The 19837-nt window shown below is 49.5% G+C and overlaps 5 protein-coding genes across 5 annotated transcripts; 4 read left to right on the top strand and 1 right to left on the bottom strand.

Annotated features, from left to right (window-relative positions):
- Nucleotides 1-661: 661 nt before the first annotated feature.
- PFICI_13882 (uncharacterized protein) lies at nt 662-5254 on the top strand (the record flags this gene model as incomplete). Its single annotated transcript, XM_007842463.1, has 4 exons — nt 662-976; nt 1041-1413; nt 1480-1762; nt 1813-5254. 4 exons carry the CDS (start codon nt 662-664, stop codon nt 5252-5254), a joined length of 4413 nt encoding a protein of 1470 aa, XP_007840654.1.
- Nucleotides 5255-9421: 4167 nt separating this feature from the next.
- PFICI_13881 (uncharacterized protein) lies at nt 9422-10914 on the top strand (the record flags this gene model as incomplete). The annotated part of the gene is made up of 4 exons (XM_007842462.1): nt 9422-9749; nt 9819-9946; nt 10018-10194; nt 10288-10914. 4 exons carry the CDS (start codon nt 9422-9424, stop codon nt 10912-10914), a joined length of 1260 nt encoding a protein of 419 aa, XP_007840653.1.
- Nucleotides 10915-11861: 947 nt separating this feature from the next.
- Nucleotides 11862-12662, top strand: PFICI_13880 (uncharacterized protein; the record flags this gene model as incomplete). Its single annotated transcript, XM_007842461.1, has 1 exon — nt 11862-12662. One exon carries the CDS (start codon nt 11862-11864, stop codon nt 12660-12662), a length of 801 nt encoding a protein of 266 aa, XP_007840652.1.
- Nucleotides 12663-12782: 120 nt separating this feature from the next.
- PFICI_13879 (uncharacterized protein) lies at nt 12783-13157 on the bottom strand (the record flags this gene model as incomplete). Its single annotated transcript, XM_007842460.1, has 1 exon — nt 12783-13157. One exon carries the CDS (start codon nt 13155-13157, stop codon nt 12783-12785), a length of 375 nt encoding a protein of 124 aa, XP_007840651.1.
- Nucleotides 13158-15032: 1875 nt separating this feature from the next.
- Nucleotides 15033-19680, top strand: PFICI_13878 (uncharacterized protein; the record flags this gene model as incomplete). The annotated part of the gene is made up of 5 exons (XM_007842459.1): nt 15033-15242; nt 15301-18290; nt 18342-18788; nt 18849-18956; nt 19014-19680. The coding sequence occupies 5 exons, from the start codon at nt 15033-15035 to the stop codon at nt 19678-19680; spliced, it is 4422 nt and encodes a 1473-aa protein (XP_007840650.1).
- Nucleotides 19681-19837: the final 157 nt, after the last annotated feature.

The following is a 19837-nucleotide window of genomic DNA, read 5'->3' as shown; positions in this document are numbered from 1 at the left end:
CGGACGATAACCTCGATTTACGACTGAACTGGCATCTTCACCACCACGTCGCACACGAATTCGAGCCCCTACCTTGTAATCAGTCAGATAAGGAGGACGACGAAGACCCCAAACTTTGTAGTGGCTTCCCTGTTCGATACCCGACTTTTTGTAATAAATCAACTGCTCCTTTCCAGCCGCCCTGCGCTAGGTTTCCCATCACGACGCGGATCGATTGATTTGATTCTTGCGCCCAACCTGCTCTCGTACTTTTTCACTTCTTCTTTGCATTCCCAGCGTTGCAATAGGATTTAAAATTCAGAAGGCTGCGAAGAGACATACTGCGACGCTGTCGAACACCTTTTTTTCTTCTCTGTCTTTTGAACCAGGACCCTGGAATCAGACGCTGCCGCCGCCGCCAAAAAAAAAAAAAAAGCCCACTGCCAACCTCCATGAAATCCCCAGCCATCCCGACTCTCGACGATCCACAGCGCGACCACGACGACGACAGCGGCAGACTTCTCTCATCCTGAGCCACGATACCTGGTTCTTGCCGCACGTCACATCCCGTCTAGTTTCGAACCCCGTCGCCAATCGTCGTTGCGAGCCTGGCCGAAATTATTGTATCAACGAGGCTGCAATTGCATCGTGTCTCTTCTCGAGACCTTGCTCTTAAGTCGCCATGGCGTTTCTCTTCAAGTCGAAAAAGAATCAGCAGGATAGAGCCGCACATGGTCGAGATGGTCCACCATCATCTGGGTCAAGCGGCTCGCCTGGCGCTGCTAATCGAGTTGTACGGGATGAAAAGGCTGCGCGTTCAACACCAACGGGGAGCCTCAATTCATTAGAAGAAGGCAGCCCAATACAAGACCTCGACAAGTATGCTGTGCGCCGTGCACCAGAGCCGGCCCAACAACCGCCGCCCCAGCAACAGCGAGAACACCCACAACAGCAACAGCTTCCACCGCAGCAGCCCCCTCCTCAAAGCGACTTACCTGTAAGTGATATACTGTACCAAAAGCCCTGGCGATCCAAGCAATACTGATGCGTCTTGTTCATAGCTTCGCAATGCCCCCCAGTCCAACCCAAATGCATCTCTGTTTCCGTGGTCGCAAAGGAGGCTCAACTACACCTCTTCGATTCCGAGCCCCTTCCCCCGGTATGGAGCTGCGGTCAATGGCGTTTCGTCCAAAGAAGGCGATATCTATGTCATGGGAGGTCTTATAAACAGTTCTACTGTGAAGGGCGATCTGTGGATGATTGAAGCAGGTGGAAACATGTCATGCTACCCACTGCCGACTACTGCAGAAGGCCCTGGGCCAAGAGTAGGACATGCATCTTTGCTTGTTGGAAATGCGTTCATTGTCTATGGTGGTGATACCAAGATTGACGAAGCCGATGTGTTGGACGAAACGCTTTACCTGCTGAATACATGTAAGTATAATTGCGTTGTAGCATATGCCTGGCCTTGTCCGGGTCCTGCTTACTGACATTATGCAGCAACGAGACAATGGTCTAGGGCATTACCCGCCGGTACCCGGCCATCGGGACGATACGGACATTCGCTCAACATCATCGGATCCAAGATTTATATCTTTGGTGGTCAGATCGAGGGATACTTCATGAACGATCTGGCCACGTTTGATTTGAACCAGCTACAATTGCCGACAAACCGATGGGAGATTCTTGTCGAAAATAACGAGAACAACGTCTCGCCCAAGGGCAAAATACCCCCAGCACGAACGAATCACACCGTCATTACTTACAATGACAAATTGTACCTGTAAGGACGACCATACTTCAAAATGACTGCATTAAACTAATTCCATACAGCTTTGGTGGTACAAACGGTTTCCAATGGTTCAACGATGTTTGGTGCTTTGATCCGGCCACTATCCAGTGGACACAATTGGACTGTATAGGATACATTCCCGTTCCCCGTGAAGGTCACGCTGCATCACTTGTTGATGATGTGATGTACATTTTTGGTGGACGTACGGAGGAGGGCGCAGACCTCGGGGATCTGGCTGCCTTTCGCATTTCTTCTCGACGCTGGTACACATTTCAAAACATGGGACCGACCCCTTCCGCCCGATCTGGTCATAGTATGACGACTGTTGGCAAATCCGTGGTCGTGGTTGGTGGAGAACCGAGCTCAGCGACAACTCAAGTCAATGACCTATCCATCGTCTATGTACTCGACACAACCAAAATTCGATATCCCAACGATGCGCAAATCCAGTCAAATACTCAGAAGATGCAGCAGCAAAGGAGACCAAGCGGCAGTGAAGAGGTTGTCAGTAATCAACGTGCTCTTCCTGCTCGTGATGGCTCGAATGGTCCAGGTCAGAGGCGCCCCCAGGAAGCGGGTCGACCATCAAGCCCGTCAAAGGGGCCCAATGGTTCTCAAATGGATGGCCCTGCTGGTGGTTCAAAACTCCCCAGGATGGCACCTCCTCCAGGGCCTGTTGGACCTCCACCCTCAGGGCAACCGCCCAGACCTAATGTCAACACTGCTAACGGAAGAGTGCGTAATGCTTCTATCGAGCGCATTGAGAGAGACGCTGCTGGGTCTGGGTCGTCCAGCCCCAATCTAAGAAACCAGTCGCCGATCCTGCGCGATGTTATCAAGGAGGAGACTGCCACGGCTACCACGGCTGCGACCAATGGCCGTCGTACCCCTAACCAGGGTCGCAAGCCAGAAAATCCCCCCACTGCCATGGAAGCGAGCAAGAACAGGTCAACTCGACAGACCAGAGGCCAGGGCTCAGTGGACAGCATTACAGAGCCCAGTCAAAAGATCATGGCTAATCGCCCTGCCTCTCCACCGCCACCTACCAGACAAAACAGCAATCCGCTGAACCGAAGAAGCTCGGGTCGCAACTCGCAAACCGTGGTCCTGCTTAAAGAGCTTGACGCTGCCAGAAACCGCAATGCTTGGTACGCATCTGAGCTAGAGCTGGCACGCAAGTCAGGCTACACACCGAGTGCCGCCATGAGTCCGACACTAGAGAGCCGCGCAGAAAGCTTTGACGACGAAGACAGACCTTTGATCGAAGCTCTTCTTGCCATGAGGCAAGAATTGACCAATGTACAGAACTCGGTCGACAAGCAGGCCATCATCGCTGCAAAGCAAATTGCTGAAGCAGAACGCCAGCGCGACGCTGCGGTCCAAGAAGCAATCTATGCAAAGGCCAAGATGGCGGCGCATACAGGCAGTGCTTCGAGCACTCCGCAAATGGACAGTGATCGCGATGAAAGCTTCCGCACTGTTGAGACCAACCGGAAGCTGGCTGCAGCCTTGAATCTCCAGAGGGATTTGCAAAACACACTGGAGCGCACCAATTCCGACCTCGCCGCCGAAAAGCGTGCACGTCAACTGGCTGATGAGACTGCAAATGCTGCACAGAAACGCATGTCGGACCTGGAGATGTATAAGCAGCAGACGTCTCTCGAGTTGCAGTCTTTAAGGGCAGAGTTGCATATTGCTCAACGAGAATCTCGTGACCATGCGACCACTGGCGCTGAAGCGGCTGCAGCTCTCGATGCTCTTCGAGTAGAGCATTCCGACCTTCGCAGCAAGTTTGAAGACAGTGACCTTGCTGAAAGGGACAATGGTGCAGACCTGGAGTCTCTTCGGGCAGCTGTGGCAGCGTCCGAGGACATGAGGACACATCTCGAGTCGAAGCTGGATGAAGAGCGGGCCTTGAAGGAAACGATTGAGTCGAGACTGACAAAGTTCAAGGCTGAATACGAGGCGCAGACTGCTGAGCTGGTTGCCGTCAGCCAACGACTGCGCGATGCAGAAGAGCTTGCTGAGAGGCATGCAAATGAGGCCAAGACCCACCGCCAGGCTGTTATTTCCGGTCTCGACAAGATCTCACAGAATGGCATCAAGTCCAAGCAGGTTGACGCTGATCGCATTGCCGCGCTTCAGAACCAGATCACTGCTGCCAATAACTTGGTCAAGAAGTACCAGCAGGAAGCTGATTCGGCATCCGACAAGCTTCGCAGTGCTGAAGAGCGTATTGCAGGCTTGGAGGCATACCAAGAGCAGTCCAGTCGAGAGGGTGTCACGATTCGCAGACAGCTTCAGGCTGCGCTCAAGGACACGCAAACACTTCAAGCCATGAACTCTGACTTGAAGCACCAGCTCGCCAACCAACAACTCGAGACCAATGCCATGACCGTCCAACACAACACGCTCAAGGACATTTTGACCGAGAGAGGTATCAGCCCTACCGGACTTGCTCGCGTCAGAGGCATCAACTCTAGAAATGACTCTCCCGCCGGAGGTGACCTCGAACAGCAGCTGATTGAGGCCCGTGCTGCGAATGATGAGTTGAGACAAAATTTTGACTTGCAAGTCCAGCAGAATGAGGCTACATACAGGGAAAGGATCACCCAACTCGAAAGCGATTACCAATCAGCCGTTCACTACGTCAAGGGTACTGAAAAAATGCTCAAGCGGATGAAGGAGGAACTATCCAAGTACAAGTCCGACAATGCTCGGCTCAAGAATGAAAACCTCGAGCTCGAAGAAAGGTCCTTGAGCGCTGAGCCCAGTGGCGCTTCTGCCCCCGCGGACTGGGATAGCCAACGCTCTCTTTTGGAGGAGAAGATTGAGGTTCTGCAGGAGCAGGTCAAGAATTCTTCCACTGATCTGGAGACACAGCTGGCCGTGGTACGCCAGGAGCTCCAGACTGCCAAGCTTGAACGTGACCATGCCACGCAGGCGACTGGTGATGCTACACAGCGGCTTGTGGTGATGGAGAAGGGGCTTGAGCAGATGCAGCAAGAGAACGCGCTCCTGGAGAAGCGTGCTCAGGATGCGGAGCAAAAGGTTGGCATGCTCTTGGACCAAGTTGAGAACTCGGTCGATCACTATCGCAGGCAAAGTCGCCAGGCGCCCAGTATTATTGGCTCTGACGCAACAGCGACAGCGATAGCGACACCCAGCGCGCACACCGCTGGCCATCAGCGCCAAGAAAGCTCCGAAGCGGGTAGCATGTATGGCGGACTCGGTGATGCTAGAAACAGCACTGCGCTAGACAATCTGGCTGACGAACTTGACCAGCTGAGATCAAAGTGGGAAGCTACCAACGAGAACTACCGTCTGTCGACGGCTTTTGACTTTGATGGTGCCAACAACAATAACGGCAAAAAGCACGATGAGAGCGTCGGCGTCGGTCTCGGGCTCAGTGAGAGTCTTGCAGACTGGCGCAAGCGACTTGACTCTGACGAACACGATGGTCAGAGTGCAAGACGGATTTGAGCGAAATTGCTTCTTTGAAGCTGTATATACACTTTTGGCGTGGCGCATGCGGGTACTCATCGCCATGCTTTCCATGCATTTACGACTCGATCGGCGTTGTTTGTTCCGAAAGCTGTACTTGGCCGGATCACATACACTATGATCAAAACGACTACACTTTGCTTTACGACCACTCTTGGAGTTCATTCTCCATTTTTCCTTCCCGCGCCCTTGTATTTTAATGCAACCGTCGGGTGCTCACCGACTACGCCGACGGGTTGTCTTTTACACTTTCAAAGATACAGTCCATGTTGACACATGGCCGTTCCTGGAGTTGATTGGGTGGGACTCGATTCTCAGGATCAAAATTGTTTACTTTTTCTCTTCTTACCTTTCTTGTGCTCAATGATTGTGAACGAGGATCAAGGGGCACAAATTCGTTTCTGTTGGGGAAGTGGATGAATCAAGATGTAATGTACAATATCAGAGCTTGTGCTGGGCAGAAAAACAGCTGTGGTTTAATGTCTGGCACGAAGTAATGGAAAGTTTGTTGTGGAGATACCTCGTTGTGTTGGTGGTTTTTTCAGTAGCAGGACGCTTCATTGATAGAACAGCGGCCATTTATTCATTGCGGCGATTTTAATTCGAATGACGAATTCATACTCTCTATGTTGTGCATATATGCATGCTTGGCCTCAGTGCTGCTGCTGCCTTTGGAAACCCTATTTGCAGCACCACGCATCCAACCTGCTTGTAGGAGATTATAATACCGTACCAGAGATCAAGTTGAATGGAAATCAACAAGCAGATTTACGGGCGAAAAATGCACGAATTCTTGTCTATTCTCAACGCTCTATCCCTGTCTAACCATGCAATACCGACTCTTCAGTTCTCAACTCTTTTTAAGTGGCTATATTGTGTACTCTGACCAAGGGTCTTTGGCGGGGCTAAAGTAGCGTCGTGGGTCATGACATGTATAGTCGAGGCGATCTGGGGGGTTCGGACCCATCCTCTAACAGCCGGATTTGATGTTGATATGTGCCATGTCCAATACGCAGCCTGTGGTCTGCATGCAATGGTACAAATTAGATTGTATGCGACGTCCACTGGGATTTGCGGTACTTACTTCTGAGCAATGCATGCATAGATTTCGCACTACTATGTCGACATGGGTAGGGAAGGGAGTACCCTCACGGTAGGTGGTAGCAGTGGCTGACTGCGGGTGGGCAATTCGATATACGGGCCGTACGACGAGTTCCGATTCGCATGGTGGTATGGTAGAAGAGACGTTGAACCACGTCTGTTTCTTCCATGGGATGATTGTGTGTAGGCAAATGTAAGGTATGCCAGCCAAAGCGAGATGAGGGTCATGATCAGGGACGGCACGCCGACGGCAATTCCAACCACCACTGCTGGGGAGATAGCTTCAACAGATGACATGACTTTCTGTGTAAGGTCGCGGTCCTGAGGATTTGGAGAGAATCGTCTGATCTAGCAGTGCGGGCGGTTCTTGATTGCCAAGGATGGAATTTTTAGGTTAAACGTCACGGTGAACTATACGTTAATCGAAGAGCTTTTTACTTGAGAGGAACGTGACATCAGTTCAACAGGCACTCGCCTTTGGATGGTTCCCAATATTGACAGCAAAGGGCACAAGGCGGCGCTTGACCACGGTTGCGCCCCGCTCAAGAAATGGTTCGTTGGTGGATGCAGGCAGCCCGAACCTGTTCGCATGAAGCTGGGTTAGCACGAATATTTTTGCATACAGAGCTACAGGCTTTGGATCAAATCCACCCAAGATTGGTTGAAACGTGTGGTTGGTGAGGACTAGAGCTTACGAGACTGTAATTTACACACGCAGGAGAAGAAACTTCCGCAGGATGGCTTCGGCAGTTTCCTCGTCTCACATCCTTCAATGTGATGAGATATCAACAATTATATGAATGCTAGTGCGGACATACACGTTTTATCATATAACAATGGCCAATGCTAGCTTTCGTCTCTTCGAAGGCCCCAATTCCCATGTCCAATCAAACCATACTCTCTTACCTCCACTGCTTCGGTTACGGTCGTACCTTTTGACGGGTGTTTTGTTTCGCCTTTACACCTAGAAAGAGCTAGGGTATCGTGGTGAGTGGCAGATGGTTCGATGGGGATGATCGTGGTCGTCGTAACGATGAAAATGGCTTGCAAGCATTCGGGGTCCATATTTGGTTCATTTCTATAGGTACTGTGACACATTAGACAAGCTGTTGCACCATATTCTAAAGTACAACTTACTCATTGACGAAATGCATGAGAGCGCCCTGTATTCCCCTCTCTACGACGACGCACTATAGAGATGGGATACCCGTGCAGCAGTTGATGGAAGTGGTGGCCAACTACGCAAAGGTACTTCGGCGTAGGGGCTGTAGGATTGAGTCCAAGGTCTATGATATGATGGCAGTATAGATGTCGAGTTTTGCGCTCGCCGGCCTAGCGATCTTGTGTGTACGAAGGTGAGGTATGCCAACCAGAGAGTGACCAAGGCCATAAGAAGAGACGGCAGCCCTACAGCAATGCCGACGACCACTTCTGGGGATAGAGAATTGGCAGCAAGCATAACTCATCATTTGAGATTTTGAAGACAAAGTGGAATCTGGTTATGATTTTCGGTGGGCGGACATGATGTAGTTATAAGAGAAGAAACTGTATCACGGAGAATTCTGTCTGGCATCTTGTTTGGCATTGCTATGTGCCATTATATATGGTCAGTCATGACACTGAACGCCGCAAGCTAATGCAGAGACTGGGCTTGCTCTACCTTGAGCCGAGAAATGTACGGCCCTGTAGCAAAGGATAAGCAAAATGCCATTTGGGGTGGGGGGACGTGTAGGAGGAGGATGGATTTGGGCATATTTTGAGCTATTGGGCTTTCGGATTGGTGCTTGGCGTGGAGTTGAACCTGTGAACAAAAGGGCAAATGGCGCTGGAGCCAATCGATCTGATGATCGCTAGCGGCAAACACACGCGGACTCCGACGGACTATACCAAATTCGACTCTAGCTCGGCAAGCAAGATGCGGGGAGTGGCTTCACACAATTATAAGCTCGATACCCTTCTCATCGTTGAGGCTGAGAAAGATTTACACACGCTAGTTGGACCAGATGTAGGATACAGCATCTCTAGGTTGCATCTGCGAATTTTCATTTCGCTCGAGGACCCTAAATCCATGCATTTCGGAATTCTCACGCCTCTCTTCCTCATTCAGGTGGGTTGAGCGGCAGGGCACTTTCAGCTTGTTTTTCGAGGAGAGATGTGTGGAATCGGCTACAAGCCCGGGATAGAAGAGCCTTTCGATGCATAGCCTTTCGATGAGGATCTCTCCATGTGCAGCCCTTTTTTTCTCCTGTATCCAAACAATGATGTAAATGCTTGCTGTGCTGAGTGATGCTGCTTGAACTGAAGTTGGGCGAAGACCTGCAGATGCCAGCAGCAGCTGCACAGTGATTTGCTAATTCCCCTGAACGCTGTAAAGCACACATCGCAGTTGTCCTTGTTCTGCATTCATTCCTATGTTGACAATGGCTGTAGCAAGCAGCGCGAGGACCTGTCTCAATAATACAAAGTATATAATTATTGAATAGCTGGTCGATGCGCCACAGCGTGGCTGTGTTGTGTGGCACCCTTTAGGTGACATAAACCAATTTCGTAGATGTAGACTATCTTTGATTTTACTATTTGTTTTGGATGCAGGTCGTATCACTGGACAACATCTTTTGGCGGGCATATATATGAACTTACGTAGGCAATATATCGATGTCGAATTACAAGCATTCAACCATACGTCACAACACTAGATTTTCTATCACAAGATACGCACTGACCTGTGTCGATGTAGATACTCGCGTGAGTTTCAGCCAACAAAGTTACCAAGGCGAGTTCGTAGATTACCACTACCTAGTACCTGTATGCAGGTGATTAGCGCATGGCTAGTACTACACCCCCACAATGATTCATTTTCATTCAGAATGTGTAGGACACTGAGGATGGCATTAGCTTGGGTCCAAAGTTGTTATATATTTCAATCAATTGCCAACTACTTCTCAATCTCGACATCCCCCCGGCTCCTCGATACTCATATAACCGTCGACCGGTACCAAAGTGGACTGCAAACTCGCCGACTGTAACCCGGAATCGTACATCGTTATGGCCTCGCCCAAATCTCATCATGCACTCATCCTAGGGGCTTCCGGGCTCATCGGCTGGGCCGCCGTGAACCAGCTACTATCCAACTACCCGCACACGGGCATGGTCACCAAGGTCACCGCACTCACCAATAGGCCCATCAACCTTGATGAATCTGGCTGGCCAGCTGATGATTCATACAAAGGCCGGCCGACACTTCAATTGGTTTCCGGTATTGATCTCAAGGGCGCAAGCTCTGAGGACGAGCTTACCGGGGCTCAAGAGCTATCAAGAGCTTTTGCAGAGCGAGTCGACGATGTACAAACTGTCACCCACGTGTATTACTTTGGTAGGTCAGCCTGGAGATGCATTAGCTGCCGGTTCATATGGGACTTTACTCATCCCAATCACGAATTAGTATTCACATCAATCGAGGACCCTATTGAAGAGGTGGCAGTCAACAAGCGAATGCTTGAGAACGTCATTGGCGCATTGGAGATTCTAAATGCTCCATTGAAGTTTGTTGTCTTTCCTGGTGGAACGAGGGTACGTCACATGGCCGAGCCAGTCGGAATGCGGTCAAGATACGGGACGCACCAAACTAACAAGGCGCTCAGGGCTACGGTATATATACACCAGGTGGCATGTTTACGCCGCCTTTGCAAGAAGACATGGTCGGAAACTTGTCGCCAGAATACGCCAAGACCGTTGTCTATCCCGTATATCGCCAACTACTGGCCAAGGCATGTGAGAGCAAGACTTGGACTTGGTGCGAAATATGCCCAGACGCAATTGTAGGTGTTGTCGTTTGCTATCTTTATCGACTAACTCTGGATCCTTTCAAATAGTTTGAAGACGTCTTGAGACTGCATGCTGACACTGTCTAGATTGGCTTTACACCGAATGGCTCGCAGTTTTCTCTTGCTCTTCACTGGGCGCAATACCTTTCACTATATGCGTATAATCATGGAATCCTACCTGGAGACGGAGAAGCGTCGCATACCAAAATCACAGTACCTTTTCCCGGCGTTGACGCAGCCTACAACTCCAAATTCACGCCAGTGTCTGCAAAAACACTCTCCCGCTTTGCGATCTATGCCTCGATCAACCCAGACGCCTGTGGCGGTGGCCGCTTGTTCAACGTAGGGGACAGCGCGACGCCGGCCACTTTCGGAGAAATATGGCCGAGGCTGGCAGCATGGTTTGGGATGGAAGGCGGACCGCCCGTGACTTCTTCTGGAGAATCGTCTGTCGAGGTAGAGGCTCGGTTGATGCCCGGCCAGTACATAGCCAAGTACCAAGGCTTGTTTGATCAAAACGGACTCTCTAGGGCTGTAAAGGCCGGAGTGGGCGCTGGCAGCTCACAGCTGGACAGCGTGGGAACTTGGCTGACATTCGACCGGCAACTGAGCCTGGAGAGCCTCAGAGAGACTGGTTTCAATGAGGAGAAGGACCCAATCGAGGGCTGGCTGGAGGCTTTCGAAGCTTTCAGGAGAGCGGGTTTGATCTTTTGAGATATAGACTAAAAAATGACTTACTCCTGGCCGAGACGCCGCATGGAAATAATTTGCAACATTCGTTCCCAAGGCAAAAGGGCAGCTGGCATGGTCACTGGCTGTTTGTTGGGTACAGCCTGTGGGGTCGGCTGGCGGGCGGCTGGTTGGCTCTTCCACAGGGCGCTCTGATAACCTTGGTGGGTGGATTTAGCGCACAGCGCCCGGAGTATGGCACCATCGCCATCGTAGTACTCAATCGCCTTCAATGCTCAGTCCTCGAATATTGAGCTCTACGTCTGCGTCACAGCTTGTGCTGCTTTTTTGACTTGAAACTAAGAAGGAAGAGAAAATTGGAATATTATAATAATCGATAGACTCATAATATTCCCCAATGTTCTGGAACTGTACCCAATTTCAAGGTCAACAGCAGTGAGCTTATTTATGCTTTGGCGGTGGCAACCAGCATGAGCAAGGCGTCGCGCAGGCCAGACAGGTACTCATCAAGTGTTGATAAAACTTTCTCCGGCATAAAACGCCCCAGTATTTCACTTTTGGCCTCTGTCAACATTCAATTCACCAAGCTGATCACTTGAAATCAGATCACGTCGACAAGATGCATTGCATCTCAATGAAGACATGGCGCTCAATCAGGCCCAGACAATTCCTCATGTTTTCATCGCAAAGCGGAGCGGAAGATTCGCGGAAGAAACTTTTGCTCAAAATTTATCAACCTTTTCAGGCCTTGCGCAAAGATTCCGCTGATTATTGGAAACTGGCGTATTCTGGAAGAGTATGGGAAGACTATCATCGACCCTACGATAGTGTTCGACTAGGATATCTCGATGTTCAACGCGTGAGCGATTTCTTTTTCTCTGTACTTTTGATCTTCCAGCAACTGAATGAGTCTCATTATCTCTTAGGAAAACTTGAGTTTATTACGAGAGATAAATCATCTGTCTGAACAAATGAAACGTACGATACCGGATATAGCCAAAACCCTCGCCGCAGCATACGCACTCCAGTCTGTCAAGTATGAAAACAACCAATCAACTACCATAGATATGATCAAAGCAGAAAGGCACTTGACTGCACGCCTGTTCAACGTCGAAACGTATGGTCTCCACAAGTTCTGCGAAGAAGACCTCCTCAATATCGAAATACCACGAGCTGAACCAAGTTCACCTGACATGGTTGAACTCGAGAACCACATCGTGGCATCCAGGTGGATCGCGGAAAATGCTATTCGACATCCCGGTACCCCAGGACTGAACGAGCGAGAGGTACAGATCTTGCAAACCATCACGTGCAAGGGAACAACTGCAGAGCAAGCACATTTGCTGAGCTGGGGAAAACGCATCGCCTTGGGTGATTATCGTGTCACACCAATACAAGTCCGAAGTAACCCATTGCGTGTATTTCCATATCCACAAGAGGTTCCGGCATGTATTAAGCGATTCTTTGCTTGGCGTGACAAGGCACATACCGAAGGAATACTCCATCCACTGGTGCTCGCATGTCAGGCACAAGTTTATTTCGTTCATGTTCATCCATTCTTGGATGGAAATGGACGGGTGAGCAGAATGATCAGTCATGACTACATGACTCGTCAAGGCTACCTACCAGCCATCATACCACACCTGGACCGCTATGATCATTTACGGATGATTAGCAATGCATCGGATGGAAACCCCAGAGAGTTTGTTACAAGCGTCATCGTGGGCCAGTTGGATGCGCTCAGGAAGTTTCACCGGCGCAGTAAATCATAAATACCAACATGTACCAGTTGCCGCCGAACAATTGCGATTAAGCTCCTATATGTATATGATGTTTAACATCGTTGCCTTTTCCCTCTTCTACTCTCTCACCACTGCCTAAAATCATACTCGCTACTTGAGCACAACATCCGGCTGCACATCGTCATCACGGTCCCACGGGAAGCCGTTCTTCCACATCAACTCATCTCTCGACTTTAGAGCCTGCATAACCACTACGCAAGAGTAGGTAGAGGCATTCAAGCTCACGAGGCGGTAGAGGCCCCGACTGATATGTTTAGTCACCTGCATGACTGCGTGGTGAATGTCCTTGTTGGTGCCGGTTCGAAGCATGTTGAAGTCGGATTCACCACTAATGTTGATGAAGATGACATCGACTTTGTTAATGTCAATGTGACCAGATGAGTCGCCAGGGGTAGGCCAAGTGGATGGATTTGTGTTGGGATCAACTGTGTAATTGTAATACACTGTTGGGTTGTCTTCAGGCATGATGGACGATTGAGTTGAGCTTAATTTGATTGAATCAAACTTGAGTTTTTGTTTCGTATGCTTCTTCTGGCTGCTTTGAGGCTGGAAGTATTGGCCTTATATGTTGACGAGTACGTGGGCATGATGCTGCTCTGCCGCTCGAGATGGCCACCGGACACGCCGATATACTAGAGCAGCTGACTGTGGGTTAGTAGCTGCAGTTCCAACTGCCTTTTTTGGTAAGCAACACCTCCCTAGCAGTCTTCTACCTATGGCCATAACGGAGCAGCAATGCCTTTGGCTCATGGATCCCCACACCAGAGATGTACGATCTGCACAATCGACCCAACGACGGAGATGCAGCATAACCGAGCAAGGGTCCAGTCCCTTTGGTTGGAGGATGGCCCCGGCAGTGGATAAGTATCCACAACAGGCAGAAAGCGAAGCAGTGGTGACCGCCGCCAGAGACGAGATCGAATGGTTTTTTTTTCTTCTTCTTTTTTTTAATAAACTACTTGGATACGGAGAGTCTTTCTCGTCAGGCAGCGGGCTGCAATGACCAGTCTCAGAAAGCTCTGCATGGTTGCAACGTAGAGCCCGCCCGGGAAGAAATTCGTCACGTATTTCTGTGTCAGTAAGGCAAAGCCTACCTACGGCTCAACGTCTGGATCTCTCCAGAAGTCCACGACCCTCAGGTAGGCACATCACCAATGATCCTGTACGAAAGTCTTGAAATGCTCTCTGCGTGCTCGAAGCAGAGTTCTCAAGACCCATATAAACCAGTACGAATATTCACTCACGATGGGGAGGACGTATTGCCCTGCTCATGACTAATGTAGAACAGCTATTTACAGGAGGACAATTCGCCATTGATTCCGGCCTTGTGAAAAGAAGACATGTCCCTCATAGAGGCTCAAGTCATTGCAATAATTATTAGCAACAATTGATCGGGATGATTCACGACTTGAGCTGCCACCGCGTGATGAAGTATGAAGAGCTGTGCCGTGGATCATTTCGTCCGAGTTCTTAAATTGATTAGGCCTCGTCCACGTAGTGCTGCTGGACTTGTGACGAAACGCATGTAATAATTCAGCGGATGTTGCTCTGAAGTGCGCTTTCTTTCTCCTGAACAGAACGGGCGAGTGTCATTTACACATGGACTGGTTTGCAATATTCCATCACAATCCATACGCTGTCTTGTCGCGAACTTGGGCAAGTAACTTGGCGAGTGCCTTACAATGATGTCCGCTATCTACATTCGGTATCAAGAAACCTTTACTTTGGATTCCAAAAGGTGATATAAAGCGCAAAGAAGACACGGCATACTCTCTATTGGATTTCTTTAGAGTTTTCGTGGTCCTTACTGTAATGAGGCGGAAGAATGTATAATATACAGGCTTTGGCACGAATTGGTTTATCCAAGAACAAAAGGTATGTGTATCAGACAACTTCTTTGGTGTTCGTACTCATAATCGAATAGGAGACCAAAAGCCTTGATGCATTATGTCTTTGCACAGAATCAAAGTGTTCGTCAGTTAATGGGACATATTAAACCAGCTTATGGAGGTGATTTCTCCTAAATCGTTGTCGACTGGTTTGTGTCACCTCTGCCGCCCCCATGGTCAGATAAAAAACAGTCGCACCACCGACAGGGATAGTGACGACTTTGTTTCAACCATCTTGATTGGCTGCGCCCTGGCTCGTCTTCCCGGTAAACAACATTACTAGGGCCTGTTATGACTGTTCAATCTGCGGCGCAGGGTAGATACAACATTGACATATGTCCTCTTCTAGTGCTTTAAACAATCCCTTACTTATTGTATCTTGGTATTCTGCAATGATTCCATGGTCATATCTTTAATTTGGCTCTGTTACTGATGTTTCTTGACTCACGTCATGGACTTCTCCGAGTGCTCCGACGATCAGTCTTTAGGTCCTAGCGTTCAGCATTGCCGAGATGGTTTTGACTTTACCATCAAGTTTGAACTCGTCTTTTTCTCCATTCTTCCTGCTTCCATCTTTGTCGCAGTTGCTCTTGCGCGCATTGCCTGTCTCTTCTCCAAGCAAGCAATCATTGGCGGTGCTATTCTACAATCTGCCAAATTGGTATGCTCTTGTGCCCCGTCAAGCCAATCCTAGAGAAAGTAACCTGGCTTCTTTCTAGGTCTCAGCATGCGCATGGGCTGCCCTCCAACTGGCGTTACTTGCCTTGAGCGGCACTAGAGAAGGACGATTCAAGAGTTTCTTCGTCTCGTCGTCCGCTGTGTCTTTGGCAGCCGCACTCTGTATGATTGCTGCCTCATATTTAGAACATTCACGATCACCTCGGCCTTCGATCGTGCTCAACGCATACCTGGCACTCTCCGTGTTACTGGACGTTGCCCAGACGCGAACACTTTGGCTGGCCTCTACTGGCCGCGATGAACGACTTTTTACTACGATTTTTACTGCTGCACTGGGCGTCAAATTTCTTTTGGCGGTTCTTGAAACGCGACAAAAGACGAAATGGATCCGGTGGAACGAAAAGGAGCACAGCCCGGAAGAGACCAGCGGACTGTTTGAACTCGGCGCATTTGCCTGGTTGAACCGTTTATTCTCCACTGGCTATCGAAAGACACTGACACTGGATGAGCTTTTCCCACTTGATAAAAATGTAGCTTCGGAGCCATTGCAGGCAAGCTTATCTCATCATCTTGGGCAGATTCCACAGCCAGGTCAGAAACATGGTCTGGCGAAAGCTCTTGCGAGATCCTTGGCCATTCCTCTTTTACTCCCGATTGGACCCCGACTCGCCATGACGGCGCTACAATTCTGTCAACCATTTCTGATCAGTTTGCTGCTAGATTATTTGCAAAGGCCATCAGACGCATCGACAAAGAACATTGGATACGGCTTGATTGGCGCCACCTTTCTAGTCTATCTTGGCCTGGCATTCTCGGGAGCGATATACTGGTATCTCCAAGAACGTGTCATGTACATGGCTCGGGGTGCGTTGGCTGGTGTGGTTTATAGAAAGGTTGTCGCGGCCAAGCTGTCAGCTACTCAAGATTCGTCCGCTCTGACTCTGATGAGCGCTGATATCGAACGCATCATTAGCGGCGGATTGAATCTTCATGAGTTCTGGGCAAACGCAATACAGGTCGGATTGGCCAGTTGGCTTCTTTCCCGCGATATTGGACCATCAGCAATTGCACCACTCATTGTGGTATTTTGCTGTTTTGTATCTTCGAGCATTCTGTCGAAAGTGACCGTACCAAGGCAAAAGACGTGGATGGAAAAGATCCAGAAAAGAGTTGGCGTGATAGCGAGTGCGGTGGGACAGATCAAGCAGATCAAGGTCTCGGGACTTGCAGCGATGATGGAGGAATCCATCCAAAAGCTGCGAGTGGATGAGCTCGAGAGCGCATCAAAGTTTCGCATGGTCATTACCGTGGCGGCCATTATTGCCAACGTTCCTCTCTGCATTTCTCCTATCCTGATGTTTGTTTTCGCCTCCCACACCCTGGATGTTACAACAATATTTACGGCTGTTTCGTATGTTTTGCTTTTGGCGACACCCCTTGGCATGCTTCTCCAAACGATGCCTGCATTTCTATCTACGTTTACGTGTTTGAGCAGGATCCAGGAGTTCTTGGAGAAGGAGTCCCAGATCGATTTTCGAAAATCGCCTTTGAAATTGGACCAGAAAACCCCGACTTATACCCAAGAACAGACGAGGGCTGGAGACGGCACAGCACCGTTGATCAAGGTCTCAGACGGAAGTTTCGGATGGGAAATTGGGAAACCTTGTGTCTCGAACATCAATATTGAAATTCCCTCCTCGAAACTGACAATCATTGTTGGGCCTGTTGCTTCGGGCAAGTCAACACTATGCAAAGCACTGATTGGCGAAGTTCCCATTGCGCAAGGGAGTGTGGAGATTGATGTCAGCAACTTGAAAGTGGGATACTGTGATCAAACACCATTGCTTTTCAACTCTACGATTCGGGAAAACATTACTGCCTTTGCGACAATGAACGAAAGTCGGTACCAGCAGGTTCTTGACGCGACCCTGTTGCAACAAGACCTTGCATCCCTCCCAATGGGTGATGAGTCAAAAATTGGAAGCAATGGAATCACTCTGAGTGGAGGACAGAAGCAACGGGTGGCTCTGGCTAGGGCGCTGTTTCTTGACGCAGACTTGCTCGTTTTCGACGACATACTCAGCAGTTTGGACGCCATTACCAGTGAACACGTCTTTCGAAATGTCTTTTCCAATCATGGAATACTTAGGCAAAGAGAGGCAACCGTAGTCCTCTGCACGCATGCCACCCAACGTTTGCTGTCAGCCGACCACATCATAGCCTTGCGAGCGGACGGAACTATCGAGGAACAGGGCTCGTACTCCGAGCTCGTTTCGAATAAAGGCTACATATATGGTCTCATAGCTTCCAACAGCAAAGACGCTCACCCCCGCGATAATGGGGGCCCTTCTTTAGAATCAATTCAGGACGCTCCAAAGCCCACCATGCCCAGGACGGCTAAAAACCTTCCAACCAAATTTGATGAAGAAAAGAAGCGAATGACGGGCGATTTTTCTGTATATCGTCACTACTTTTCTCGCATAAACACCGTTTCGATTGTATTATTTATTGCTTTTGGCGCTGGTTGGGGTTTTTTTTCCAACTTTACCACCATCTGGCTCAAATTCTGGTCGGAAGATATCACGTCGACATTTCCCAACCATTCCGGTATCTTTTACATTGCCCTATACGCTCTGTTTCAAATTTCGACACTTGCATGCCTCCTCGGTGTTTGTCTCGTCTGCTTCCGATCCATGATTCAGGTCTCGGGCGCCAAGTTACACAAGGAAGCGCTCAGTACGGTCATGACAGCACCGCTCAAATTCTTCTCGACTACCGATACGGGCGTGGTGACGAACCTTTTCTCTCAAGACATGAATCTTATTGATGGAGAACTTCCTCTGGCCTTGATAAATCTCAGCAATAGACTCTTTACTACCCTAGGAATGGCTGCCGTTGTTGCCACTTCTTCTGCGTACCTTGTCATTACATTTCCCATCATGGCCATCTTCTTGTACGGACTGCAAAAGTTTTACCTCCGCACATCACGACAATTGCGATTGCTGGATCTTGAAGCCAAGAGTCCACTATAGTAAGTTTGAATAGCACCATGATCTGCAGCTTTGTTGACAAATACCTGCAGCTCACAATTCATCGACACGATCAAGGGGGTTGCGACCATTCGTGCCCTGGGCTGGGCCAAGAACGTAATTGCGACAAACGACAAATTTCTGGATCGCTCGCAGCGTCCCGCCTACCTTTTAGCCATGATACAGCGCTGGCTGCAATTCGTATTGCAGCTCCTCGTAGCATTATTGGCAACAATCGTGGTTGCGCTGGCGACACAATTGCGTTCCAACAGTGCATTTGCCGGCGCCAGCCTGGTGACGCTCATGACCTTTGGAAATTCTCTTTCGTTTTTGATTCGTGTCTATACCGTGGTCGAAACTTCTATTGGCTCAGTGAGTCGCCTGAAAACTTTTAGCGAGTCGGTCGTGCCCGAGAACCTGCCTGGGGAGGACGTGGTTCCGCCACCGCAATGGCCTATGAAAGGCGCAATCGATATACGAGGCGTCTCAGCAAGCTACGGGTAAGTTTTCAAAACGAGATATCGATACATTGATACCTACTCATGGTCCAACAGGGAAAGTGAGGGTACGGTTGGCGAACAGTCTCGCCCACTGGCGTTGGACGATATACATCTGTCGATAGGATCTGGCGAAAAGGTCGCCATTTGCGGTCGAACCGGCAGGCAAGTGTCCTGATATCGCCTATGAACATGTTGCTATTCGCAGCTAACTGGTGCTTCACAAAGTGGGAAATCCTCTATCATTTTACTTTTACTACGTCTTGTCGATCCTCTCGCGTCCTGCAGTGAGAATATCACCATTGATGGGACGCCCTTGTATCGTGTTGACCGTTCTGTGCTGCGCCAACGCATCATCGCAGTACCCCAAGAGCCTGTCTTTCTGCCCAATAGAACGTCTTTCCAGACAAATCTCGACCCACAAGGTGCCGCAACTGAGGCAGACTGCACTGCTGTGTTAGAACTTGTCGGTCTCGACGTTGTCATTGACGAACGCGGCGGTCTCACGGCAGCAATGAATGCTGATGACTTGTCACAAGGCCAGAAGCAGCTCTTTAGTCTCGCACGTGCCGCCCTGCGACGAAGAGCCCAAAGTCGTGCGAGAGAGGCTGCTTTGGGGAATGGAAGTGTCAATCATGACGGAGGGATCCTGCTACTTGACGAACTCAGTTCCAGTGTAGATCGGGAGACGGAAAGGATAATGCACAAGGTCATTCGCCAAGAGTTTGCGGCTTATACGGTGGTGATGATCAGTCATCGTCTGGAAATGGTCATGGACTTAGATACTGTGGTTGTATTAGACAGTGGTAGGGTCGTGGAGTCGGGCAAGCCAAAGGAATTGATTCAGCAAGAGGGTTCAAAATTCAAGGAGCTGTGGAAATCAGAGAACAGGTAGGTGACAGAGTAGAGGGATTGGAGTAGATGTGGCACTGTAACATGATCATCCGCTTGGAGCACCTCTGCAAAGTACTCGGCGGCAAGATCAACATTCCAGCAGTGAGTTATCGGACTTTCATGTGTATAAGGTGAGCGTAGGTGATGGGTGACTACGC

Source organism: Pestalotiopsis fici, assembly GCF_000516985.1.
Source record: "Pestalotiopsis fici W106-1 unplaced genomic scaffold PFICI_Scf_12, whole genome shotgun sequence".
NCBI classification, from domain to species: domain Eukaryota; kingdom Fungi; phylum Ascomycota; class Sordariomycetes; order Amphisphaeriales; family Sporocadaceae; genus Pestalotiopsis; species Pestalotiopsis fici.
Note: the sequence above shows the minus strand (reverse complement) of the source record. Positions and strands in the feature narration are given on the sequence as shown.